Source organism: Lepidothrix coronata, unplaced genomic scaffold, assembly GCF_001604755.1.
Source record: "Lepidothrix coronata isolate B3197 unplaced genomic scaffold, Lepidothrix_coronata-1.0 Scaffold2, whole genome shotgun sequence".
NCBI lineage: Eukaryota > Metazoa > Chordata > Aves > Passeriformes > Pipridae > Lepidothrix > Lepidothrix coronata.
In genome coordinates, this window is record NW_016690182.1 from 13,309,135 (window position 1) to 13,336,263 (window position 27,129).

General features: G+C 53.9%; 1 protein-coding gene across 4 annotated transcripts in view; it reads right to left on the bottom strand.

Annotated features, from left to right (window-relative positions):
* ZNF185 (zinc finger protein 185 (LIM domain)) overlaps positions 1-27,129 on the bottom strand; it is a 44,047-nt gene that overhangs the window by 12,428 nt on the left and 4,490 nt on the right. For 3 of the 4 annotated variants that reach the window (XM_017814553.1, XM_017814537.1, XM_017814531.1), the window contains exons 2-20: positions 18,943-19,017; positions 16,501-16,639; positions 15,824-15,883; positions 14,378-14,416; positions 14,083-14,157; positions 13,138-13,212; positions 12,597-12,677; positions 11,218-11,301; positions 8,503-8,541; positions 7,896-7,979; positions 6,215-6,289; positions 5,428-5,508; positions 4,987-5,055; positions 3,099-3,179; positions 2,489-2,533; positions 2,060-2,149; positions 1,031-1,114; positions 546-623; positions 285-398 (exon numbers count right to left, since the gene is read on the bottom strand). In XM_017814553.1, coding sequence (XP_017670042.1) covers positions 285-398; positions 546-623; positions 1,031-1,114; positions 2,060-2,149; positions 2,489-2,533; positions 3,099-3,179; positions 4,987-5,055; positions 5,428-5,508; positions 6,215-6,289; positions 7,896-7,979; positions 8,503-8,541; positions 11,218-11,301; positions 12,597-12,677; positions 13,138-13,212; positions 14,083-14,157; positions 14,378-14,416; positions 15,824-15,883; positions 16,501-16,639; positions 18,943-18,967 — 1,418 coding nt within the window. In that variant the 5' untranslated portion in view covers positions 18,968-19,017. The remainder of the gene's footprint in view (positions 1-284; positions 399-545; positions 624-1,030; positions 1,115-2,059; positions 2,150-2,488; positions 2,534-3,098; positions 3,180-4,986; positions 5,056-5,427; positions 5,509-6,214; positions 6,290-7,895; positions 7,980-8,502; positions 8,542-11,217; positions 11,302-12,596; positions 12,678-13,137; positions 13,213-14,082; positions 14,158-14,377; positions 14,417-15,823; positions 15,884-16,500; positions 16,640-18,942; positions 19,018-27,129) is intronic. The other variant, XM_017814548.1, reaches the window with a different exon arrangement.

Consider the following 27,129-nt stretch of genomic DNA (forward strand, 5'->3'; position numbering starts at 1 on the left):
GCCCCCATCCCTGGGAATGCTCAGAAAATGGGTGGATGTGGCACTTGAGGCCACGGGTCGGTGACCACGGTGGTGGTGCTGGTTGATGGCTGGACTCGGTGACTTTAGAGGTTTTTTCCCACCGTAACAATTCCACGATTCCATGAAAAGAGGAGCCTGGGAGAAGATTTTAAAAAGAGAAGCCTGGGAGAGGATTTTGTGAGTGTGTGTACGTGGGGGAAGACACGCAAGGAATGAACCCTCATCCTACAGGAAAAGGCAGGGGGGATTATCCAGTTCCTTACCCGACCATGCCAGGCTCATGGGCTGTGGGTTCCTGTGCCCTGGGCAGCTCTGGGTGGGCACCATGGCCAGCAGGTCCTTGGCCCCTCTCAGTGAGGCTGGTTGAGCCTGAAAACCTAAAATAAAGATCCATGATTAAGGCACTGGAGAAAATCCCTGCTGGGGTGGGGGGGAAGACACCCATTCCCAGGACAGGAGCCACCAGGCCAGAGCTATTCCCAACATCCCAGAAGAGCCAACACCCCAGTCATCCCAGTCCTTACTCGTTCCAGTGGGGCTGGAGCTGTGCTGGGCCCTCAGGACTGGTGGAGCTGCTCCTCTCCTCGTACCCCAGGACAGACCTGCCAACCAGAAAGGCCCATCACATCCCTAAAAACTGGCACTGGAGGATACTCTGCTCACCAGGCAGGGCTTGTGCCAACCTCCACCAGGACCTTCTTTCCATCACAACAGTTGCGTTTCCATATATTCCAGCTGCTTCCATCTATCCCTGCTGCCACTCCAGCATCCCTGAACATTCCACTGGATTATCAGGGAATAAAAAGGGACTGACTGAACCCCACCAAGAGGAGGAAAAGTCTGGAGGCTGGGGCTCGTGTCATAGGAGATGGAGAGGGATTTACACCTCAGTTGCCTCCATCCTCGGGGCAAAAGCTGGGAGAAGGAGCCTCTTTCTGTGCCTGCCCATTCAGGTTTCCCTTAATCCTCAGTATTCCTCACAAACCCACTAAATTCACCCCACTCCTACCTTTTAAAGGAATATTCCGTGTCCTCTCTGTGCACAGGGGCTCTCTCAGTGGGAGGAAAAGGGACATCAGGCTGCAAGCTGGACCTGTCCAAAAAACCAAGGAGTTTCCAGCTTGACAACTTTCCAGAGGCTTCGAGGGGGGTTTGTATGGAATCACAACACTGCAGTTTTATCAGCCCAGAAAACAGGAAGGAATTGTCTCAGGGAACTGATTTTCCTCCAGAAAGCCCCATTTTCACTCTCCCTAATCCAGAAGAAGAGAGGCTGTTGGTGGAACATGGAATCAGGGACTGGTTTGGGTTGGGAAGGACCTTAAAGCTCATCCAGTCCCACCCCCTGCCACGGGCAGGGACACCTTCCACTGTCCCAGATTGCTCCAAGCCCTGTCCTTGAAATTTGCTCAGCTCAAGAGCTTTGATGAGCCAATCCATGGAGTCAAGTCCCAAAATAATGGACAAATAAGTGAGAAAAGCAGCTCCAGGGAAAACAGTGTTTGCTGACAACAGCAGCAACTCTGCCCTGCCTCCGACAGTGTCAGGGGAGGAGATGCTCCAAAATCCTGTGGGATGGAGACACCTTTGAGATCAGTGCTAAAAGCACTGCTCCCAGAATCCCAGGATCACTGAGGTTGGAAAAGCCCTCCAGGACCATCCAGTCCCCCTGTGCCCAACCCCCACCTTGTCCCCCAGCCCAGAGCACTGAGTGTCACGTCCAGGCCTTCCTGGGACACCTCCAGGGATGGGGATCCACCACCTCCCTGGGCAGTTCCAATGCCTGACAGCCCTTTCCAGGAAGGAATCCTTCCAGAATTCCCAGGCTGCTTCTCTGGGAAGAAGTCATGTAACAGTGAACAGAAAGACTCTGTTCCCACTGTTTATCCACACGGGATTTCCCGTTTCCAGCTGCTTTGTTGCCCAATGTGGATTCTGCTTCCAACTCTACTCCTGACAAGTTATTTATTCCCACCCCAGCTTCCCTCTGGGAGCAGATCCAGTGCCATGCCCAGGCCCTAAGGGTGCAGGGTCAGACCTTCCAACATCCAGGGCAGGAGGGAGCTCGTAGTGATGGAGCAGCTCGTCCGCAGCATCCCCAGGTCTGTCCCTGGAGTCAGAGCTGGACCTGGAACAGGGGGAGATTGGTGGGTCCCAACAGGAAGCTCAGCAAGTTGGAGAACAGAGCAAGAAGCAAAAACACCAAACAGGAGATTTTCCTGTCTCCAGTGTAACATCTTTTCTTCCTGCTCAGCTCAGGGAAATTCCTGAAGGGCTGAGCCATAAATCCAACCAACCCATCCCCGTGTCAGGAAAGCAGCTGGAGGGTCTCAGTCCAATCTGAGAGGGTGGGTCAGGCCCACCCCTCTTTAGTGCCCTGACATTTGTCAGTGCTGGGTCAGGAGAAGACCCTCCTCACTCTAAAATCAAGGAGAAAAAGCGAATTTTACATTTATTTGACACTTACTTGGGTGGGTAAAACCCATTGTTGGCTTCTGCGTGCTCAGGGAAGCTGCAAAGGAGAGACACAACTTCAGGAAGCAGCTTTGGGGAATGTTGTACAATGATTTTCCCATGCATTTCGTAAAAGAAAGGAGGGAATCCCTAAACTTCCCAGGGATGTCCCTGTCCACAGGGAAAATGGCAAGAAACTTTGGGGAATTCAATGCCTGGGAAGTACAAATTTGATAAAAGTACTTGTTGCAAAAGTAAATAAAGAGGTGGAGGCTGGAGGCTGAGAGAGACATTGAGTGTGAACCTCTCTGTACTGTTAAAACCAGAAATAAAATCCATTCCACAACTGGTTTACATTTGGGAATAAACCTGGATTTTTTTTTTTTGTATTATTGAAAGTAAAAAGGAAAAAATATCCCACAATTTGATTGAAGAGGGCAGTGTTTTCTTTATTCCCTCCCTTAAATGAAATTTAGAGAAACTGCTGCAGTTCTGCAAAGCCCACATTGAATGTGTTTTTCCACCAGCAAATATCCAGAGATTCCAGACAGCTCCAGAGCAGCAGTTGCTGATTTGCACAACACCCACTAAAGGAATCTCAGGAGGAGATGGGAGGACTTTACCTTCCATTCGTGGAAGCCACGGTGGCTCTGGGGGCCTCATCCCATGGGAAGGGCTCAGGCTTTTCCTTCAGAGCTTTGTCACTAGAAAAAGGAAAATTCCAGTGAAAACGTGACCTGTCAGCATTTCTGATGGATCATTCCACAATAATGTGCTGATATTTAGTTGAGAGGAGCCCAAAATGGGGCTAAATCTGTATATCAGGATAGGAGGGTCAACCATCTGAGCACAGAGGGCCTGACTGCAACTTATGGATCACGGAATGGTTTGGGTTGGAAGGACCTTAAAGCACATCCAGTTCCACCCCCTGCCATGGCCAGGGACACCTTCCAGTAGCTCAGGGTGCTCCAATCCCCCTCCAACCTGGCCTTGGACACTTCCAGGGATGGGGCAGCCACAGCTTCCCTGGGAAATCCATTCCAGCACCTCCCCACCCACACAACCAACAATTCCTTCCCAATATCCCATCTCACCCTCTGGCAGTGGGAAGCCATTCCCTGTGTCCTGTCCCTCCAGGCCCTTGTCCCAAGTCCCTCTCCAGCTCTCCTGGAGCCCCTTTAGGCCCTGCAAGGGGCTCTCAGGTCTCCCTGGAGCCTTCTCTCCTCCAGGGCTCCCCCAGCCCGACCCTATTCCCACCTTTCCCTCTCCAGCCCCGTCACGCTGTGTGTCCGTGTCCTCCCTTCCCTGCCAGTTCCTCCCTCGGCAGTTTGAGGTGGTTTCAGTCCTGAGGCATCCCCCAATTCCCCTGGGAGCCTGGCTCCCAGTCAGGAGCAGCTCTGTGGCCCCGGTGACCCCAGGCAGGCACAAAGGGGGCCCTGTATTGCGGCTGCTCCTGCAGGGACACGCGGGGACACGGCCGTGGCTCTCAGCTCAGTGCCCACCACGGCCCAGCCTCTACCTTTCCTCGAGCACTCCAGACTTTGCTCCAGCCTGGGATGGCACTCTGGGGACATTTCCAGCCTGACTGTCACTGCTGGGGGTGCAGAGCGAGCAGCAATGAACTGTGTGTGCCCCACAAAGTCCTCTGGTGACCCCCAGCCTCCCACACCTCCTGAAGCACAACAGGGGAGGCCACGGGGGCAGCTCTGCCTGTTCCAGTCCAGAGCAGCCCCATATCCAGAGGGCTCACCCTCGGAACAAAGGGAGCCCTGCCAATGTGGGGGATATTTTAGAAACCACAGAATCCCAGACTGGGACCTTAAAGCCCATCCTGTTCCACCCCTGCCATGGGCAGGGACACCTTCCACTAGCCCAGGTTGCTCCAAGCCTTGTCCAACCTGGCCTTGGACACTTCCAGGGATAGGGAGTCAACAATCAACAGCCTCTCTGGAATTCTCCTGTGTGCATTCCACAGGACCAAGGAGAGGCAGATCCCTCTCTCTCAGGAGGGCCAGAACCTTCCATGCCCTCAGCTTTGAATTCCCTGTGTCACCTGTCCTTTGGGAACCTCCGTTAGCCTTTAAATTCCCAATCAGTTCCTTGTTCCTCAGGTTTTCCTCCACACAACAGAGCTTTCCACACTTCCCCACCCCCTCCAGATTTCCCACAGAGGCCCAGAACCCACATCAGCAGGAGCCACTGGCCACTGAGGGTCAACACATCCCCTGCAGGTGGAAAAACTCCCCAGGGAATGGCAACTGGAGCAGGAAAATAAAATGAAATGCATGAACAAGAGCGTTTAGGGACTGAGGCAGAGAGCAGGGTCCTGCAGGGAGGGGAAGGAAGGGTGGAGAACACCGACAAGCTGCAGCTCAGCCAGCAGATGATGCTCTTGGAATGCAGGCCAGGCTGGAGGGATCCCGTCCGGGGGACACCAGGAGCAGGTGGATGCTGTTCCTGAGCAAAGAGCTTGTGTTGAGCAGCACAGAGCAGCCCCTCCCCACTCCTTACCTGTCCCCACGCTGTGTCACAGCCTCCCAGGAGGATTTCCCGTTCAGGGCCTGGCTGTCCTCACCATTCCTGCAGGGAGAACAGCAGGAAGCGTGAGGGAGGGGGCTGAGGGGCAGCCTGGGGCACAGGGACTGCACAGGGGGGTGTTTGTTGGGATTGTGCTGCCAACAGGGCAGGGATTGGGGTCAAACAAGAGCAGGTTCAAAGAGCTGCAGGTCTGGGCTCATCTCCTCAGCACAGAGAACCAGGTGATGTCCAAGCTGTGGGAGGTCCATCTGGGAATGTTTCCTCCCAGACTGCTGATGCTTTTGGGAAGTGCTCCTCTCCTCAGCTCCCTCTGCTGAGTTCTTGCTGTGTCCTGGATGTGTCTCCAGGAAAACCCCTCCCCAGGCAGAGCCAAACGTCCCTTTCCTGGGGAGCCCGAGGGGCCAAGAGACCCACCTGATTCCAGCAGAAGTGGAGCTTCTCCCTGAAGTTTCCCTCAGGGACGGGGATGTTTGGCTCCTGCTCTCGGTCGTGGGGCTGCAAGAGAAGGGAAAGAACAAGGCTGTCACTCCTCATCCAACCAGCTCCCACTGCAGCTGCCCAAAACTGTCCCGCTTGAAGAGTCCCTTTCGGGAATGGAGAAAGTGGAAATGAATCATCATTGTTTTCAACCCACTCATTTACAGAGTTAGCTTATTAAAACCTTTCAATTGAAACCGCTGCTATCTGCCAGGAATATCCACCTCCTGCAGTGACACCCCAACAAACACACCAGAAGCAGGGAAGTAGCAAAAAACACTTCACCGTGTTTGCAGTGAAAACCATTTCACCATTTTTTATACCGTATCCATGGATTCAGTAAAAAAAAAATGGAAAACAACTGAAAATTATTCCCCTACACCTGTTTTGGCAAGAAAGAGTTCAGCTGGATGGGGCTTGGAGCAACCTGGGGTAGTGGAAGGTGGAACAAGATGAGCTTTAAGGTCCATTCCAACCCAAACCATTCCATGATTCTGCGTTTGGGGTTTTTCCTTTCACATCCTGAGGTTTTCTCTCAGGATGTTGCGAAATCCTTGGAGGACATGACACGGATTTTAGACATAAAACCTTTTCAAAACAGCTCTCTGCATCTGGGAAAAGGTCTTCTATGTTCAAGATTTGGGTCATTTCCCCCCCCTGAGGGGGACTCTCTGACCCACAGCCCCCAGAATTATCCCAGATATCCTGGCTGTGCTGCACTTACCTGGAGGGAGAGGCTGCTGCTGCCTTTGGCTCATCCCAGGAAGATCCAGGGGTGGTTTTCCTTGGCCTGTTAGCACTGACAAAAAACCCAAACGACAAAGCATTAAAGACAAGGGATTTTTAGGAGCTTTTTTCCCATGGGGGTTCTGCTTTCTGCCCCACAGCTCTTGTCTCTCCCTGGGCAAGGCCTCCCAGGGGTGTCCCTGTGCCCCGTGGCACTGCTGGGACTCACACCTGCCTTTCTGCTCAAAGACCCTGTTTTACAAACTGATTTTTCCCCTTTACCAAAAGCTGCAGCTCTTCCTACGCCCAGCCTGTGCATTTGCACAACAAACTCCCCCAAAATGCACAGCTGAAAGCTCAGAATTCCCCAAAAATCGAGTGATGTGAGGGAAGGAGGGAAATTTCTCCCCAGCCCTGCCTCAAACCTGCCACACAACCGCACGAAATCAGCACCGGAATTCCCGAGGCAGCTCCTTCATCCCGAAAATAAAGCAGCTGGGGCTGAAAGGCCCCATTTATTGGGCTCCCTGCTGGGCCCATGAAGGCCCAGAGTGGCAGAGAAGCTCATAATGCCCTGCCTGGCATCCAGCCACCCCTCAGAGCAGGGACATGGAGCTGAATCCCAAATGAAACGGCTCTGCCTGAAAACAGAGGAGGATTCTCCCTCCCAGGGCAAATATTCCTGGTTCAGCCAAACCTTCCTGCATCTCCCTCAGCCCCACACCCTGTGCCAGCTGCTCCTGCCCAGTGTGGGTTGAGGAGGTCTGTCATTCCATGGCAGGAACATTCCAGGTTGTCTGTTGTCCCTGGGAGAGGGACTGGGGCCGACACCTGCCCTCAAAATCAGTTTAAAGACAATGAACCTCCCACCCCCTCTGCTCACACCCATCACAGCAGAATAACCAAATCTCAGGCCTAAGAAAGCAGAGCTGGCTCAGGGGGTGGGAATACCAGGATATGGAGTATTTGGGATGGGGGTGAGGGGGGCAGTTCACACAGCCAAGCTGGGCAGGAAGAGGAAACCTTTGCTGTCTCAGGGCTGGGCGAGGGTTGCTCTGACTCCTCCTGGGATTGTCTTTCCTCAAGGGCCACCAGGCTCATTGCTGGTGGAGACAGGACTGAGGGGGCTGTGGAGGGCGATCAGGAGGGGCTCAGTGCCAGCTTCTGCCTCTTCAACTCCCTGAGAGGCCTTAATGTTGCAGTGAAATGTTAAAGGTGACATTCAAGGCCGTTTGCCACCCCCAGGGCTGTCACTTGGTACTTGGTGACACTGCCCTGTCCCTTTGGCTGCCCCTTTGTTTCCCCAGGAGAGCTGAGGTCATCATTCACTTCGGATTCTTTCCTTAGGAAAGGACAATCAGGATTTCAGAATCATGGAATGACAGAATGCTCTGGGTCGGTGGAGACCTTAAACACCTCGTGCCACCCCCCGCCATGGGCAGGGACACCTTCCACCAGCCCAGGTGGCTCCAAGCCCCGTCCAACCTGGCCTTGGACACTTCCAAGGGATGGAGCAGCCACAGTTTCTCCAGGAAGCGTCCTTTGCAAATCTTCCATCTCTGGTTGTGCTCAGGGAGCTGCTGCCTTGCAGAGAAATGCACTTATCCCCAGACCAGCGTGCCCTGGCATCCCAGTGCCCTGGCATCCCAGTGCCACCCTGCCCCAGGCCGAGCGAATACCTGCTGTCATCCGGCGCAAACCGGCGGGAACCCGGCACCGTTGGACTCCTCCTCTGCTGCCCTTCCTCCTCTTCTATCTCAATCCTTTCCAAGGGGAAAAAGTGAGACAAACACCACGTTGTTTCCTATTTTCCCTAGCTAATCCAGGAGGTGTGGTCCTGTTTTCCCTGGAGCTGTGCTTGCCCTGTTTCCCCCGGGGCAGGTTGTTCCTGCTCCTCCTCCTGAGCTGAACGGAGCCAGGTCAGAGACAATTTTACAGCCAGCACCATCTGAGTGCCTGAATTCCAGAGAGAGACATTTCCCTACCCCACTGACAGCTTTAGAAGTGGAATGCCTGAAGAGCATTCCCTGGCTGGCCAGAGTCAGATTCCCTGGAAGCAGAAAGTCTCTCCATGTTCTCACATTGTCCATAACCCAAAGCACCATCAGTGTTGTTTTCCCACTGTTTATCTCAAAAGAATCCCAGTGGGATCCAACCCCAAGCATCCTTTTTAAGGGAATTGTCCTTCCTCTGCTTTGAAACACCTGGGATCTGCTATCCCAGCACTTAACCTGGAATATCCACAGAACCCACTCCAGCAGTGCTTCCCGAGGGTCCACAACCTACCTCTTGGCAAACAAGGGTGGGAATTCCTGTGTTGGGCTGCTGTGAAGGAAGGATTGAGGCAACAGTTAGAAGTTTGGAGGGAAAAAACACACCTTGGGCAGGGGCAGAGCCCCCAAAATCCCTGACCCAGTACTGCCCCAGGGGCTGCAGGGTCCTGTCACCCCCTTTGGGCAGAGCTGGCAGTGCCCAGGGGGGACAAATTCCAAATCAAATAATACAAATGAAAATATACAAGTAGAAAAAGCAGCTGGGAAGGAAAGAAGCTTTCCCAAAGGGCCTTTTTAATTGGAAATTGATAATTTTTTTTTTAATTGTTGTTCTCCCAGCACGCAGACCTGGCTCTTCCCACAGCACACACTGCCCAGTGCTCCAGAGGAACCAGCAGCCAGGGAAAAAACACCCTCAAAGTCCTTATAGACCCTGTCCAAGCGCTTTCCATGTCCTTACACATCCTATCCAAGCACTTCTCCCACCCTGGGCACCGTTGAGTGCTGCTGGCACATCCCCTCCCTGCTCCTGCTGCACCTCCCTCCCGGTGCCTCGTTGTGTCACCCAGAGTTATGTCAAGAGGAAAAGCATTTCTAGTGAAAGCAGCCTGCAAAAAAACCACAAAAAACCCCACCCCATCACAGCTCCTGGGAGAGCAGAGACCTTGAAAATCTGCTTTTTTTTCCCTCCCAGGGAAGATATGGACAGCAGAGCCTTGGGCACCAAGAGCTCCCACACATCCCTCACGCTCCTGTGAGGTTCTTCCCTCCTGTGAACCCACACGGGGGGTTCTTTTTTTCCCCACAGAACTGTTTTGAAGCTGCAGCTAAGATCAGGGTCTTGTAAATGCAGCTCTTGTCCAAACACAAACTGTCACAAAGAGCTGCTCCATGCTGGAGGCAGTTTAGGTTTGTTCTGATTTTTCTCGTGCACTCAACGAGATTGGAGAGAGCACTTTAAGAGCTGAGGCTGAAAATTGGACTTTCTATTGCAGAGCTCTCGTGGTTTTTCTTTTCCTGAAGTTTCATCCCTCTCAGGGAGGAAGACTTGGAGGATTTCCCCAGTTCTGCAGAAAGCTGCAGATACCACAGGATCATGGAATGGTTTGGGTTGGAAGGATCTTAAAGCTCATCCAGCTCCACCCCCTGCCATGAGCAGGGACATCTTCCACTAGCCCAGGTTGCTCCAAGCCTTGTCCAACCTGGCCTTGGATACTTCCAGGGATAGGGAGTCAACAATCAACAGCCTCTCTGGAATTCTCCTGTGTGCATTCCACAGGACCAAGGAGAGGCAGATCCCTCTCTCTCAGGAGGGCCAGAACCTTCCCTGCCCTCAGCTTTGAATTCCCTGTGTCACCTGTCCTTTGGGAACCTCCGTTAGCCTTTAAATTCCCAATCAGTTCCTTGTTCCTCAGGTTTTCCTCCACACAACAGAGCTTTCCACACTTCCCCACCCCCTCCAGATTTCCCACAGAGGCCCAGAACCCACATCAGCAGGAGCCACTGGCCACTGAGGGTCAACACATCCCCTGCAGGTGGAAAAACTCCCCAGGGAATGGCAACTGGAGCAGGAAAATAAAATGAAATGCATGAACAAGAGCGTTTAGGGACTGAGGCAGAGAGCAGGGTCCTGCAGGGAGGGGAAGGAAGGGTGGAGAACACCGACAAGCTGCAGCTCAGCCAGCAGATGATGCTCTTGGAATGCAGGCCAGGCTGGAGGGATCCCGTCCGGGGGACACCAGGAGCAGGTGGATGCTGTTCCTGAGCAAAGAGCTTGTGTTGAGCAGCACAGAGCAGCCCCTCCCCACTCCTTACCTGTCCCCACGCTGTGTCACAGCCTCCCAGGAGGATTTCCCGTTCAGGGCCTGGCTGTCCTCACCATTCCTGCAGGGAGAACAGCAGGAAGCGTGAGGGAGGGGGCTGAGGGGCAGCCTGGGGCACAGGGACTGCACAGGGGGGTGTTTGTTGGGATTGTGCTGCCAACAGGGCAGGGATTGGGGTCAAACAAGAGCAGGTTCAAAGAGCTGCAGGTCTGGGCTCATCTCCTCAGCACAGAGAACCAGGTGATGTCCAAGCTGTGGGAGGTCCATCTGGGAATGTTTCCTCCCAGACTGCTGATGCTTTTGGGAAGTGCTCCTCTCCTCAGCTCCCTCTGCTGAGTTCTTGCTGTGTCCTGGATGTGTCTCCAGGAAAACCCCTCCCCAGGCAGAGCCAAACGTCCCTTTCCTGGGGAGCCCGAGGGGCCAAGAGACCCACCTGATTCCAGCAGAAGTGGAGCTTCTCCCTGAAGTTTCCCTCAGGGATGGGGATGTTTGGCTCCTGCTCTCGGTCGTGGGGCTGCAAGAGAAGGGAAAGAACAAGGCTGTCACTCCTCATCCAACCAGCTCCCACTGCAGCTGCCCAAAACTGTCCNCATTTCCCCTTGTCCTGTCCCTCCAGGTCTTGTCCCCACTCCCCCTCCAGCTCTCCTGGAGCCCCTTTAGGCCCTGCAAGGGGCTCTCAGCTCTCCCTGGAGCCTTCTCTTGTCCAGGTGAACCCCCCCAGCTCTCCCAGCCTGGCTCCAGAGCAGCCCTCGGAGCATCTCTGTGGCACATCCTTGGCAGCTGCACCTTCACCATTACCATGGTTCCCTTCACCTTCAGAGCCCTGGGACCAGCCAACATTCCTGTGAGACACCTCCAACAGCCCCTTCCCAGCTCCTGCCCCACCCTGGACACTGGAGACTCACCCATTGCTCTTCTTGGCCGCCGACAGGACGTAGGCGCGTTCCCGGCCGGCCGAGCGCCGCAGGACACTGTTGGCAGCCTCAGTCCTGCAAGGAGGGAGAGACAGGGTCACATCCTGCTCATCCTCACCCTGGCTGAGCTGGAGATTCCAGGAATAACCCAGAGGAGGCTAGTGCTGACCCTGACAGAGCTCCCACACTCTGGGGAGCAGAAATCAGAGAATCGTCAATGTGGGAAAAGACCTTCTGACCATCAACCAGCACCACGGTCACCTCTAAACCACGTCCTCAAGTACCACATCCACAGGTTTCCTGAACACTTCCAGGGATGGGGACTCCACCACTGACCCCTCTTTCTGTGAAGGAATTACCCTAAAATCTCCAGTCTCCTTTGAGCCAGAGCTCAGAGCAGTGACAGTGTCTTAACTTCTTCAGTATCGTTCCTGCTGGACCACAGCACTTCCACGTGGATGGAAAGCACCAGGGGGGAAAACCAAATACTTCCTCTTGCAGGAGGGCAGAGAGAGTTTTCCATTCTTTTCCCAGACCTGGATTTTTGCAATATTGGATACCATGGGACAGAAAAATGGGAAGACAGGACACACTCTGTGTTCACCCCAACAGCAGGAGCACCGGGAGCACCAAGGGAGAGAAAAAATCCCTGAAACAGCTTCTGATGGTTTGACCCCAGGGGGCAAATTACCCAGTTTTCATCTGTACAAGGCTCGTGTCTGAGGAAAAGGGGCTTCAGAGGCTCAGCTGGAAGCAACAAGAGAAATCAGACCTGTTCTTGTCTGCTGCCCCATCCCTGGAAGTGTCCAAGGCCAGGCTGGACAGGGTTTGGAGCAACCTGGTCCAGTGGAAGGTGTCCCTGCCCATGGCAGGGGTGGGACTGGATGGGCTTTAAGGTCCTTCCAACCCAAACAAATCTGGGTTGATTCTACGATTCTGCTCCTGAGATGAGCGTGACAGACCTGCCAGGATGTGGCCTTGGATTCCATCCCTGAGTGATCCCGACCCCGGGGGAGGGAGTTGGGCTCCTCCCCTCCTGCCAGGCTGCCTGTACATCTCTATCTTCTCACTGGGACACGAGGCAGCCCATGGATTCCACAGCCCTTCCCAGCTGCCCAGTTAATTGGGCTGTGCTGTCAGGTTGGATCATGTCAGGCTTTTAATTACATTTTGTTGGGAGGGCAGTGGCCCGTGGGCAGAATTGGGCTCTGAGCAGAAATATATTATAATTATTATTATTATTATTACTATTTTAATGCAAACCAGCCCTAATGGCTCATCCATGTCATTCCCAGGAATGAACAGCCCAGCTGGAGAGATGCCACTTGTCCTTGTCCCTGCAGGAACACGGAGGGACCTCCAGGACTCACCTCTTCTTGTGTTCATCCGGAGAAAAAGGCACGTCCTCCTCATCCCCATCCACGGATTTCTGCCTGACGTTGTAAGGAGCTCTGCAACAGAGAGGGAAGGGGAGAGCCAGGGTAAGGGGCACAAGCCAAACACAGCTGAATCCATGGACATGTGGAAATGGTTCAGTTCCTGGAAAACACTTGTATTTTCCATGTGCATTGGGGTGCACTCGTCCCTGCAGGGTTTTGTTTCCTTCCTCCAGCCCCATTCCAGAGCAGAGCCACATTCCAGCAGTGCTGCCCTGCCACAAGGCTCCTCCTTTCTCCAGCTTTCAGGAAGTCCAGCGATGCTCCAAACCAAGTTCCCAGGTTGCATCCTCCAGCCTGTGCCTTGGGATAAAACTCCCTCCATGCAAAGGCCAGTTCAAGGAACACTTGATGGCCACGGAGGCTCTGGGAGCCACTTCTTTCCAGTGGGAGCTCTGGAAGCTTCCTGGGCATCCCTGTGCAGGTGGCCTTGGCACTGAGCAGGGACAGGGAGCTGCTCCCTCTGCACACTCACAGTTTCTTGTAGTCCTCAGTGGTCATCCTGTATCCAGAGGGGGACCGGCCCGGGCTCTGTCCCTTCATGGAATTGCTGCAGGAGGCACAAATCACACCTGTTAATGTGATCCTTCCCCAGGGGAGCTCCACAGGGTGGAGGAAAACAGGGTCAGCCCAAATATCCACCCTCACTAAATGCTGTTGAATTGAAGAGCAGCATTTGCTTTCTTTTTAGGGTTTAGGACTGGGATTTGAGGTCTGCTTTGCTTCCCCAGGGATACTGTGAGCTGTCGGAGCTGGTGTGGGCATATCCTGCTGTGGGATGGGGGAATTCCACCCCAGGACCTTGTGGCATTATCCTTGTCCCCAAAACAGGGGGGGGAAATGGGGTTACAAAATATTTGACTTGAGATGAAACAAAGGACTTCTAGAATCACAGAACCATGGGATGGTTTGGGTTGGAAGGACCTTAAAGATCTTCCAGTTCCACTCCCTGCCATGGGCAGGGACACCTTCCACTCTCCCAGGTTGCTCCAAGCCCCGTCCAACCTGGACACTTGCAGGGGTGGGGCGGCCACAGCTCCTCTGGGCTCAGATCAGAGCCACACTCAGATCTGACTCCTCGGGTTCCAAAGTCAGTGCCTTGCACAAAACAGGTTTCAAAATAACCCCCAACAAACAAACCCCATTAAAAACACCGACATCAAGCGTTCCAGCTTTGCAAGGATTCCCGGGGCTTTGTTCCTCACTCCAAACCCTTTGCCAAACTAAACCCAAACCCACAAGTCCTTTGGCAGCCGCCCCGAGCTCCGGCGAGGAACACACGGGGTTTGACCCCAGCATTCCAGAGGGATTTAGGGGAGCTCTGGGAGCCCCCAAGCACTGGACAAAGTGAGAGGATGACCAGAAAGGTGTTCCAAGTGTTTAAAAGCTCCTTTTCCTGGAGAAAAAGACGCACACGTACTTTTTCTGTGCTTGGTTGGGAGAGGAGGAATCTGGCACGGCCGAGGTCTTGTCGATGGTCCTGGTGAACACCCCCCTGGGGAGGGAAGGGACAGCTTCAATTTTTGGCTGGAAAATGTTTGGAACCAAGACCAAACTATGTGTTAAACAACAGGACTGTCTCTTCAGCAAGGCCCTCCCTGAGCACTGTGTTCCCAACCAACAGAACCCACCAGAGAGGACTGTTTTTCACACTTGTTGCTCCTGATCCAGCTCTCCTTCCCCTGCAGCCCAAATTTATCCCATTCCATACCAACCTGATGAGGTAGCCGGACTGGGGCTTGGAGGAAGGTGACCTGTGCAAAGAACAGACATCAGTGAGTCAAGAAACACGGGGAAAAACAACAGCAGCAGCACCAGGATTAAAAGGGAATGTCCAAGTGGATGTCACACCAAAAATCCAGCTGAGCAGGCCTGGAGGGATCCCAGAGCTGCTGCACCTGGGTCAGCCTGGGGAGGGTTCTTTAGAAATGAGTAGTCATCAGGACAAGCCCTAGAAAAGATTTTGATTTTTTTTTTTAATAAGAAAAGCGAGTTTTAGAATTTTCCAATTCCAATTAGCCACGCTGGCAGGGTTTTCTGGCTCAAAGTTAACAGCAAGTTGAGGGCACAGAGGGGAGAAGTTGGGTGTAATCGAGCTCCTGGTTGGTTTATCACTGGAAAACAACTTTATGTGAACTCCTCTGAGGGTCCATTCCTGGGAAGGGAGCTCCTCTGGGGGTGTCCTGTCTAAGTGCTACAAGAAGTGGCAAGAGCTGGCACAGGAAAAGGGAGAGGAAGCAGGAAACTGCTCCTGGGAGCGGGCAGTGCTGTCCCAGCAGTGGCACCGAGCTCTCACACAGCACTAGGCCCTTCCCAACAGTTTGATATCCCAGGACAGCCCTCCTCCCAGCCCCTGGGTCCCTGGAGAGCCCTTGTGCTCCGGCTCTGAGGGGAATTCAGTCCCACCCAGGGCTTCTCCTGCTCTGAGGAGCCCCCAGGCTTAGAGCACACAGGAGGCTGAGCTGCAACCCCAGTCTTGTGGGACTGTGGGCTGGAAAGTATCCATCCTTCCTTCCTTCCTTCCCTCCATCCATCCATCCTTCTCTCCATCCATCCACCCATCCTTCCTTCCCTCCATCCCACTATCCTTCCTTCCCTCCCTCCATCCATCCCTCCCTCCATCCATCCCTCTATCCTTCCTTCCCTCTATCCTTCCTTCCCTCCATCCTCCCTTCCCTCCATCCTTCCTTCCCTCCCTCCCTCCATTCATCCCTCCCTCTCTCCATCCTTCCTTCCATCCCTCCATCTCTCATCCATCCATTCCTCCCTCCCTCCATACATATATTCCTCCATCCTTCCTTCCTTCCATCCATCCCTCCATCCATCCTTCCTCCTTCCCTCCCTCCCTCCATCCCTCCCTCCCACCTTTGCCCTCTCCATGGGGACAGTTTCCAAGGCCTTACACAACCTCTGTAGAAGATGTTCTTAGAAGAGCAGTGAATTTTCGAGTTCCCCCATTAAAATCAGCCCCCCTGGCAGTGTCTGCTGGCTCCAAACGAAGCCCCCAGCACAAGGCAGGGGCTCCTCAAGGGCTCTGCTTTTCCAGCACAATCCCAGCAGGGAGCAGGTTTGAGGAGGGGAAGAACCACTGGAAGCACCGACCTCGTGAGAGGGGAAGGAACAGGACGGATCCCCAAACCAAGATGGGCCCCCAAAATTACCTGTCGTTCTGGGGAGCAGCAGGTTTTGGGGCTGGGGATCCCCCACCGGCCCGGCCAGACCTGAGAGAGGAGAAAACATCATGAATTGAGGGTCTGGCTGAACATGGCAATGATGGTTTTGGAGAGAGCTGGAAGAAAAGATGGATTTGGGCTTGGTTTGGGTTCTAATTCCAGCAAAGCTGGTGTTCCCTGGCACTGTGGGAGCTGAACTCCCTCCCAGCCAGGTCTGCCCTGTGTTTGTCACTCTGGAGATGCTAAAGCACTTCAAAAAAATTTGGAGTTCTCCTGAGACTTCCAATGTGCCTGTGCTGCTGGATTCCCAGCTCCCAGGAAAGGGGATTTCCCAGAGCCCCAGCCTGCATTTATCCAAAATAAGCAGGAGCAGCACTTCCTTCTGGCCCTGTCACTGCCTGGCACCTCAGGGACCCCAAAACACCTCTGCAGCTGGAGAACAGAGGGCTTGGAGAACCCAGAGCTCCAGGAGTGCTTGGAGAAGGTGGGATTGTCGGCGCGTCCTGTGCAGGGCTAAGGGTTGGATTGGATGGTCCTTGTGGGTCCCTTCCAACTCAGGGCGTTCTGTGGGGCTGCTCACAGGAGTGGGAGGAGAAGGGAAGGGAAAAGGGAACATCCTCATGGAAAGGCAAGAAGAAGAGGAGCATCCTCATGGGCACACTTACAGGGGGCTGCTCTTCTTCTCATCCTCAGAGTCCGAGTTGTGGTGGTGGATCCAGCTCTTGTCTCCTCTCAGGGTGGTGCGAACCTTCATCTGCTTAATGATCCTGCGCCGGTCCTCGTCCGTGGGGGGGATGATCCCTCCTGGAGAGCCAAGGGGAGGGAGGAGAGAGGGATCAGAAAGGCCAAGGCCTCCCAGAGCAGCAGGTGAGAGGGGGTGGAGGAGCAGGAGCACGGGGCTCTCTCCTCCCTGCCAGAGGTCCCAACACCGGGCGAGTCTTTTCCCACTTCCAACGAAACGTGGAGACACGGGGTCATCCAGTCCTCAGGATCAACTTATCCTGATGCATCTCCTCATCTGCAGGGTGTTTTCACACCTCAGTGGTCTCAGCTTGCCCTGGTGGCCTGTCCCAGCTGGAGGAGACACATCCTTTGGCTCCTCATTCCCACATTTCCATCCCCAAGCTCCGTTTCAAAAGCATATTGTCCACCCGAGTCTCCCTAAATCTGGGAATGTCCTCTCCTGGGTGGGCTCTCCTTCATCTCCATCCTCTTCCTCCTCCTCCTTCTCTCTGTCCAGGCAACCAAGCACAACTACGCTCTCTGGTTGGAAAGGTCAGCAATGCAATTAAACATAAAATCAAAACGTGGGAAAACAGAAGGTTTGTGGATTGGGAGCTGCCAAGTCCTCCCCGTGGGAAACAGATGGGGGGAAAAAAGCACATGTTCATGGGGAGGAGTATTAAAGCCAAAAATATTGGGAGCAGACAGGGAAGCAGACAGGAAAAGTCTCTCCCAAGGGAAGGAAATGTGCAGGTGATTGATGGGAAGGGCTCTGGTCATCCCAGAGTGCCAAAATCCTGCTGGATCAAAGTGATTACAGCTGGATATTATAGAGAGAGAGATAAGCAGGGGCATTTTAGGGGGCATTTTTGCTGTTTTCCCGTGGAGGACCAGATAAGGAAATCTCCTTTTCCATGTGTTTCTATTTCCCATCTTTTTCCAGTTTGGAAATGCCTGATAAAGGCTGAAAACGTGGAGCCTGCTCTGCTCCTCACACTGGAGCCAAACCAGCTCAGGGGTTTGGACACCAGCGAGTTCCTGCAGCTTATCATCAATCCAAGAGAGCTTCCTGGGCTCCCTGAGCCTGTGGAAACACGAAATAACTCCATGTATCCATCAGGAAGGAAGGGCAGCTCAGTCTCTGTGCTCAGGATGAGCTGAAGGCTGCCCAAAAAAACCTCATCCCCGAGGAGCTGCCGGGCAGTAAATTGATTTATCTCTGGCACAGGCTCCTGTGCTTCGAGGAGACATTGTTTGTTAGGAGTAGGATTTTTATTTTGTTAAAAAAAAAAAGGTCCCATTGGATCATCTCTAAGGAAAACACAGCTCTGAGGATGAGGAGGGTGTCCTTCCCCACGTGGAATCAGCAGGAGCAGGTAAAAGGCACGGTTATACAGGGCCACAGCCCTGTCAGGATGCACTTGAGGGACACCTTCCATGGGGAGTACCTGGAAAGGGAAGCACTGAAATTGAAAATTAAAGCTGTTTCCTAATGGAAATGGGGCATTCCCATCAGCTCCATAGCACTGGTTCGGCTTCCCTGTGGATTTGGAAGCATCATCCCATCTAATTGTGGCTGTACTTTCAGTGGGGGTTGCAGAGACAGGGAATTTTGAGGGGGGTCTTGAAAAGAGGATAATGTGGGAATTTATTAGTGATCTGCTCATCTCAAAGCCTTCAGCCAGGCTCCAAGCCCTCCAGCTCTCTATATTGTCATCACCATGGGATTTATAGCTTCATTTTGGAGCTTCAGGCTGGAGCAGGTCCCAGACAAGGAATCACAGAATCACAGGATGGTTAAGGTGGGAAAAGACCTTTCAGATCCCTGAGTCCCACCCTCAAACCAGCACCACCACCACGGTCACCACTGAACCACGTCCTCAAGTGCCACATCCACGTGTTTCTTGAATGCTTCCAAGGGAGGGGGCTCCACCCCTGCCTTGGGCAGCTGGGCCAGGGCTGGACAACCCTGTCCATGAAGAAATTTTCCCTGACATCCAACCTAAATCTCCGCTGGTGCAACTTGAAGCTGTTCCCACTCATCCCGTCCCTTGTTCCCTGGGAGCAGAGCCCGACCCCCCCCCGGCTCCCCCCTCCTGTCAGGGGGTTGCAGAGCCAGAAGGTCCCCCCTGAGCCTCCTTTTCTCCAGGCTGAGGCCCCCCAGCTCCCTCAGCTGCTCCTGAGCCCCTTCCCAGCTCCCTTCCCTTCCCTGCACACGCTCCAGCCCCTCCGTGTCATTCCTGGTCATTCCTGGAGTGGGGTGCCAGGGAAGTGGTGTCCTCTGCCCTTGGACACACTGCACTGAGGGAGCTGAGCAGAGACATTCCAGCAGGTACAGCTGAGCTGAGGAAACACAGGAATCACCACGAGAGGGAAGGAATTACCTTTGCTGACACCCAGGGACATCATGGTCACAGCAGCACCTTCCCCTGCACAGACTGCCTGAAGCCAACAAGCCCCTGGAAGAGATGAAAAAAAAAAGGGGATAAGCAAAATAACAGTTCTGCTGTAAAAACACCTTTGTGGAGGGGACAGCAGGGCCACAGTGTCACAGCCACAGAGCCCGGAGTGGGGGACACTCTGCTGCTGTCCCACTGCTGGGCTTCCTCCCCACGTCCCTTCAAGGAGAGGAAAAACCAAATCCAGAGCAGGAATCCCTCAGAGCGGACATGACTGAGGTGTTTTTCCAGGCCTGGGAAGAAAGTGGGAGAGGAGACCTTAGAAAAAGGTGGGATAGACCTTCTGGAGTCTACAGAACCCAGAGGCTTCTGGAGTAACCTTGGGGTTGGTGGCCAGTGGGAGCAGGACATGAGGGCTCTTGAGGAGGGATCTGCCAAGAGATCAACAGATCTCTAACAGAGAGATCTGGGATCACCCCAAGACACAGCAGAGAACATCTCACTGCCTGTCTTGGAAGCAAAGAGTTAATTCTTCCTTCTGACAACAGCTGGGTCCCTCCTTCCAGTGACCAGGAAGGAGAAACTCCTGGATGTCCCCCCTCGGGATGAGGAGTTTGCAGAGCACTCACTGCTTGTTTAGGGTTGGAGTTGAATCACAAACAACCACAAACAGAAAGTCAGGGGGGAAAAAGTTGGTTGGTTTAGAGTCTGCCACGACAATCAGGGTTTCTTTTTCCCCAACAAACAAATGAATAAATAAAAGAAAGGAAACCCCTCAGCACTGGCCCAGTGTTTGGGGATGTGGGGGACATCTGATTATAGGTTTGTCAGAAATGGTTCTTTTCTTTTTCCACTCCCTTGTTTTTTCACAGAAGCTGCAGGAGATGAGCCCTTGTTTCAGAGGAGAAAACCAGTCACAGACCGGTTTGGGTTGGAAAGCTCCTCCAGTTCCAACCCCCTGCCACTGGCAGGGATGCCTTCCAGCTTTTCCATCCCTCCCCCCCCAGGCTTTCCTTGCCAGAATCTCCTGGATTCTGGAGTGACTCTGCTCCTCAGTAATGAAAAGGCCCAACCCTCTCCAGGAGAATCTAAAATGAGGTTGTTATTCCCTGCTGGTGGGCTTGTCCCTGCAGTATTCCTGCGAAGCCACACGCCCAGGAGGAATTCCAGGTGCTGATCTCACGGCATTGCTGCCTGGCAAAGGCTCCTCCTTTGGCTTGTCTCAGCCAGAGCTCTCCCCACTGCACATCCCCTGCTCTGAGATCGTGGACAAGCTCTGCCACCACCCCAAGGCTCCCATTCCTCCTGCAAACACTCCCAAACATTGATCCAGCTCCCACAGGAGCAGCCAGCCCACCCCTGCTCATCCTTCCCGGATTCCCCCTTCCCACGGAAATTTAATAGACTTGCTGTTTAGAGAGAAAGGAAAACTCATCCTGAATATCCATGAGGAGCCTCTGAATACTTGGGTGCCTCCTTCCTGAAGGTGGGAGACGAGGCTGGAGCTGTCAGGAGCACAGAAATTCCTGTAATCTGGCAAATTTGGGTTAAAAAGGAATCACATTCCTTGGACCTCCCAGAGTGAGGCGGATTCAGACACAGCTACATCAAAGCCCATCCCTGGAAGTATCCAAAGCTGGGTTGGAGCATCCTGGTCTCATGGAAGGTGTCCCTGCCCATGGCAGGAGGTGGAACTGGATGGTTTAAGGTCCCTTCCAACTCAAACCAGTCTGGGATTCTCTCATTCTCCCTTGGTGCTCTCTTCTACTCATTAAACTCCTTCCCATTCCAGGACAAAATAAAAGCGGAAGATGAGGAGCAGTGGAAAAGAACTATCCAAAATGTCTCATCCATTCCTTTTCCAGCGCAAATCAGGGGCAGGGATAGGCTCCATCTGCCACGGAATGGAGGGATTTGGAAGCCGGAGGGCAGAGTGATTCCCAGGTGGTTATCCTGGAGGAACAAGCCGAGGTTCGGGAACACGTAGGGAAGACTCTGGGGAAGGGCTGGAGCGAGAGAAACAACATCTCTATTGCTTAAACAGAAACTTTGCTTCTTACTCACCCCATTCCCCCCCCGGATCCACCCGAGGGGACGGGAAGCCACAAAGGGTGGCACTGGCACGGGGAGAGAAACGTGCCAGGAACCACACGTGGGCAGAGCCTCTCCCCTGGCACCGCCTTCCCTGTTCCCACCCCCGCGATCCCGGGAGAGGCGGCAGCAAACACCGTCCTGCTGCTCCCCCGAGATTCCTGCCGGGACAGACGGCAGCAGTGATGCTCCCTGGGATCGGTGATGCTCCCTGGGATCGGTGATGCTCCCTGGGATCAGCTTTGGGCGACTGGCTCCTGCGTTTTCCAGCTCTGAATCCTGCCGGGCGGTCAGGGATGCTCCAGGCCAGGAGCTGGATGGTGATCCTGAGCTGTGGGAGCCCCCAGGACACACAGACACCCTTTGGGATGTCCCTCCGGCAGAACTCCCAGGGGTTGGAGCCGCTCCCCTCCTGCTCCCCAGCAGAACAGAGGGGTCTGGAAGGAAACCTTTGGCAAATCTGACGGGACACAGGCCCAGAGTGTCCCCCTGTGCTGGCACTGCTGGGGCACCTCCAGCCCTGGGGGCAGTTCTGGGCTCCTCACAAGAAGGACATGGAGGGGCTGGAATGTGCCCAGGGAAGGGAACGGAGCTGGGGAAGGGGCTGGAGCAGCAGGAGAAGCTGAGGGAGCTGGGGGGGCTCAGCCTGGAGAAAAGGAGGCTCAGGGGGGACCTTCTGGCTCTGCAACCCCCTGACAGGAGGGGGGACCCTGGGAGGGGGTCAGGCTCTGCTCCCAGGGAACAAGGGACAGGAGGAGAGGGAATGGCCTCCAGCTGTGCCAGGGGAGGGCCAGGCTGGATTTGGGGAAAATTTCTTCATGGAAAGGGTTGTCCAGCCCTGGCCCAGCTGCCCAGGGCAGGGGTGGAGTCCCCATTTCCAGAATTGTTCAAAAAACACGTGGAGGTGGCACTTGAGGACGTGGTTCAGTGGTGACCATGGCGATGGTGCTGGTTTGACAGTTGGACTTGATGATCTTAAGGGTCTTTTCCCACCTTAACAATTCAGTGATTCCATGATTTTCTCCATTAACCAACTCCATCCAGTGGCTATTTCCACCTTCCACCTGAGGATCAGGGCTGTAGGATCCTGTTGGATGCTGGGCTTGGTAAAGTTCTGGGCTGATATTATGGAATCCCAGAATGGTTTGGGCTGGGAGGGACCTTAAAGCCCATCCAGTCCCACCTCCTACCATGGGCAGGGACACCTTCCAGTAGCCCAGGTTGCTCCAAGCCCTGGGAAAAAGAAAGGTTTTTGGTGGTATGGCTTATCTGGGAATTATGAGCTGGAGCCATAGGATCCAATTTCCTCGGTTGGTACAGAAGCAAATGTGCTTCCCTAGTGCAGGAACGGCCCTAGTGCTGATCTCAGGGCTCTACTTCCCTCCTGGAAGAACAAGAACATCATTTGCCACTTGAATGAGTCTCGGAGAGCTGAACTCAGCAGGAGAGGGGGAAACATTGAGGGGAAAACTCCAAGATTTCCCCCGCTCTGGAATCCCTCAGAGCTTCTCCAGGCCTCACACAACACAAAAGCTGCTCCTCCCAGTGGGTGAAGTCCCAGGTTTCCCTGGAGAGGGTGGATTCCGGAGGGTTTAGGCTCCAAAAGCACCTTGTGAGAGTCATTTCGAAGGTGGAAGCACGGCCCGGGAGTTTGGGAGCGAAGCAACACCTCTCCTGTGGCACTGCCAGGGAGATCCAGGAATCCCTGGAGCATCATCTCCAGCTCTTCCCCACTGCAGCTCATTTTGCAGGACACATTCCCGAAAAAGCCCCAGGAGAAAGCCTTTCCTCTCCATAGGATGCTGCTCCCTGGCCTCCTCTTGCCAACCCCACCCAAACACAGCCCAGCACTTGGGAGAAAAGGAGAGCAGAAAGGGGAAAATGGCCCCAAAATGATGCTTTGGGGCAGGAAATGTGATTTGGGCACTCCCAGTTCCCGTGGCTATGACCTCCTGTTGCTGCCAGGGAGTCTTTGGGTGCACAGAAACTTCCAGAGCTGGGACAGCACAACAAACAGCTCCCTCCCTCTGGCACACTCGGGTGGCTGTTCCCTGAAAACCTGGGATGCTCATCCCCGTTCCCCATGAAGATTTTGAGGGATGAAAGGCCAGCAGGTCCAGCTGAAGGGTTTGTCACCTTTCCCACTCCTGTCCCTGCCCCAGCCCCAACCATCTGTGTCCCTCAGTGTCCCACAGAACCCCGTTTTCCCCTGGATTTAAACCCCATCCACGTGGAATTCCCCAGCTCTGTAATCCCCACAGCAGCAAACTCTCTTCACCATGTGGAGACCTAAAATTCCTCTGCCTCAAACCAGATCCATCCCTTCCCTCTTGCCTTACAGCTCCAGAATAAGCTCTGCCAGGCCAGACACATCTTTTCCTCCTCTGTTTTTCCATTACTTCCTAGAAAATCCTCCTGCTGTGTGACCAGGAATATCTCTGTTAGAAAGGCCAGAAAATAAGTCTGTTTTAGACACCAGGGCTGTTCAGGAATATAGGTTTTCTCCCAAATATTCCCTACAAATCTAAAATCTAGGGCAAAATAAATCCATTTCAATAAAGTCCCTCATTCCCTCTGTATTTATGTGGAAGGTTTTCCATCAGAAGAGCTCCCTTTGGAGCCAATTGCCTCCTCTGAAGTGTCTGCACACCACGGGCCTGGATCTTAATTAGCACCCTTGGGTGCCATCGTTATGCAAATGAGCAATAATCCTGCTCCCTTCCCCATCCAAAGGGTTCCTGCACCGTTAAGCCTTGCCCAGTTGGCTCTGGAATGGCTGCACTGGGAAGGATGATTCCCTTCACACACCTTCCCTGGACAACCTCCCTCTGGCTGAATGTTTGCAAAGTGCCCCGGGATTCTGGAATAAACCCAGAATTCCAGCTCCCCCCTCTGGAAACAGCCATGGCCAGTGAGCAGCAGGACACCCTCCCCAGGGACCCTGTTTCCCAGGATCAAATCCCACAGTTTTCATCCTCCGATCCTTAAAACCCCCAGATTATAAGGACAAGCCACTCCTGAAAATAAGCCTGGAAAGGCTAAGCCAGGATGCTCAGTCCCCAAGAAGGGAAGGTGTAGCCATAGGGAATGCAGCCTGGAAAAAGCTGGGGGAGAAAAAAAAGGAAGGGAAGAACCCTGAGCTGTCCAAGGAGTGACTGGGAACACCATGTTGTGAGAGGGGTTAAATCCTGCCTGGGCCTGAGGAAAGGAAATCAGAATTAAATGAACATGGAGGGAAAATCCCACATTGTTTAGAGACATAAAATGAAAATATTTCGTTAGGAAAGGCTGAAATCCCTTGGCTTTTTGTTACTTCAGGTTTTAACTCCCCTTGTCTTGGGAACAAAAACGTAGTGGAGCTTGCAGGGATTTTTGAAAAGGTGCAGTGTTGCTAATTCAAAAAAAAACCAAAAAAAAACAAAAAACCAAAGGAAAGGGTGCCAATCCAACCCTGGAGCTGGATCGGGTTCATCAGTGCCAGTCCACATTCCCAAGGCAAAGCAGCTGCCAGCTAAGCCTTCCCAAAGTATTCCAGATCCCTTTATCACACTCCTATCCCAAAAACCAACCCAAAAGCCCCTGAGAAGACCCTTCTAAAATTCCCCAAATGCTCTCCCTGCAGGCCAAGCTTGGGAATTCGGGGTGTTTCTTCCCACCACTCCCATGGATGTGCCTCCCTCTGCTCTCAGGCAGGAGGTGAGGCTTTATCCCTGCTCCAGGGGTGGTATTCCCCTCAGATGCTGTCTGGGAGCAGCCGGAATTCCCAGCTGTGTCCTGTGGGGAATTCCTGCCCTGAGAGCTGGGTTGGGATGTCCTGGAGCTGCGGCACAGCCAGCACGGGATGAGCTGAGCAGGGGGGCACGTGTGGACCCCTCAGCCTTTCTCCTGTGCTGCTGGGACAGGATTCCTGGACAGCTCTGCTCTCCCAGACTTCCCCCCTGCCCTCCCGGGCTCCTCCGCTCCGCGTCCATCCCAGGGCTGCTCCTTCACCCTCACACTTCTGTCACCTTTTACCTGCTGTCTCCTTGTTTCCCTTCCCTCTTCCTGGATCTCCACGGCCAAAATTCACACAGGTTAGCACCTGGTTGACTTCACAGGATGTTTCCAGCGTGGATTCCAGTGGAAAAACAGGCTCAGCCGAAGCTGCCGCCAAGCCCTCGGTGCTACAGGGGCAGAAGCCACACTCTGACCCCGGACAGAGCCAATTTTATATCCACCTTCTCTCCCAGAGCCCTCCTGAGCCCTTTCTGAGTCAGGATCTGCCCAACTTCCAGGCAGTTAAACCCCCCTGGCCTCTCCCTCCCTCAGGAATGTGGCACAGGTGGAGCTTCGTGCCAGGTGTGGTCGATGATCCCAGTGATCCTCCAGGGATAACCTCTTTCCTTCTCCAGCAGCTGAGAGGAGTGAGTTCAGGGAGCAGCAGGGATGGATTTGGCCTGGTTAGGACAGTTCCCCACCTCCTTAATTCTGCAGAGTGTTCCAGGGGGATTCCAGGAGTGCCCCTCTCCAGCCCTTCCCTATAGGCAGCACAAGATGTAGGACACTGGGCACCCATCCCTGTGCACCACAAACACTTGACAGCCAGATATTCCTTCTGAACGAATTCCATCTGGAATAACCCGGGATTTACGGCCCAGCTCAGACTCAAGTTTCTGGGACAACGTGGCCCAAACCCTCTGGCTGAAGTCCCTCATCCTGGAGGGCTGGATGGGTGCAACCAGTGCTCAGCTTTGGACACTGAGCTCTGGGATGTAACACTGGGATGTCCCAGGCAACAGGCTGGGAAAAATGGGTAATTCCCACTGGAAAAGTATCCAACATGGGCAAAGAAATAACTGTGCGCGACCAAAATCCCATTAGAGCCTGTCCTGAGCCTGCACACTTCCAATGGAGCTGCTGCCAAATCCAGGCTAACTGATCCAAAATCCCTGTTTTCAGAGGCATGGAGCACCACCAGGAACAACCTCGACATCACACAACACAGGTTCCTCTGGGAAGCCCTGGGATGCACGAGCAGCTTTTCCGAGAGCCAGAAATCCCGTGCTTTGGAATCGAGTTGGGGCTGCAGCGGGAAGGGCCTCCCACTGCAGACACTCCAGCGCTGCCCATCCCGGGAAGGGAAGCAATTACAAGCTGTTTAATTAGGAAAGAGGAGCTGAAAGCTTGTTCAGATGTTAATCTCGAGGGCGCCGTGCGGGCAGGGAGCCAGCTCAGCTCTCCCGGTGCCGCGGGGTCCCTGCCCTGCCCCGGCTCTTTCAGTGCCCTCCGAGTTTTCCACCGCAAACTCCTCCCTTGCCCTTACTAGGGAGCGATCCCTACGGATCACAGGCTGAACGAGGGAAACCTGAACGAGGGCACACCTAAAGCTGGGCCCGAGGCTGTGGAGCTGCACCCCGGGAGAGGGGGATTTGTCCTGGCCCCCTCAGCCATTCCCCGTGGAAGGACTGGAGGCACAGCCAGACCAACACTCTTTGCTAATAAAATTCTTCAAGTGCCTGAAATCACCAGCCCATTACTTAATTGGGAAGGATCCTGTTTTCCATGCAAGCCACTTAAAAAAAGACCTAATTACCCTCCAGGAGATGAAACACTCCTTGTTCTTACTGACTGGAGCTCCTCTTCCCTGCCCAGAAGGAAACCCTGCCAGCCACCCTCCTCTTTGGTGGCTCAACTGCAGCTTCTAAATGTTAATAACCAGTCTTTTTGCCTGCTGTTGTCAGGAGTTTGTAGGACACTCGGCCCCTTTGTGCCTAAATAACCACCTTGCCCTGTGCGTGTCTCGGGATGAGCTGGATCCCATGTTGGACCCAGTTCTGAGGACGGAAGGAATGCCCTGGGAAAGGAAGCGGAGCTGCTTTGATCCCAGCTTTTCCTGGGAGTGCCACGGGGTGCTTTTAGACTCTTGAACTGTCCACACAGCCAGGGCAGCCACTGAGGTCAGGTTACAGCCCTCCTGTTCCCAGTGTTCCCGGCCTCGGGGTGGGATCTCCCATTGGTTGATGTCCCAGTTCCAGGCTTGCTTTTCCATGCTGGTCCTGGGATGTGATCCTTGAGTTCCAGGCTCCCTTTTCCATGCTGGTC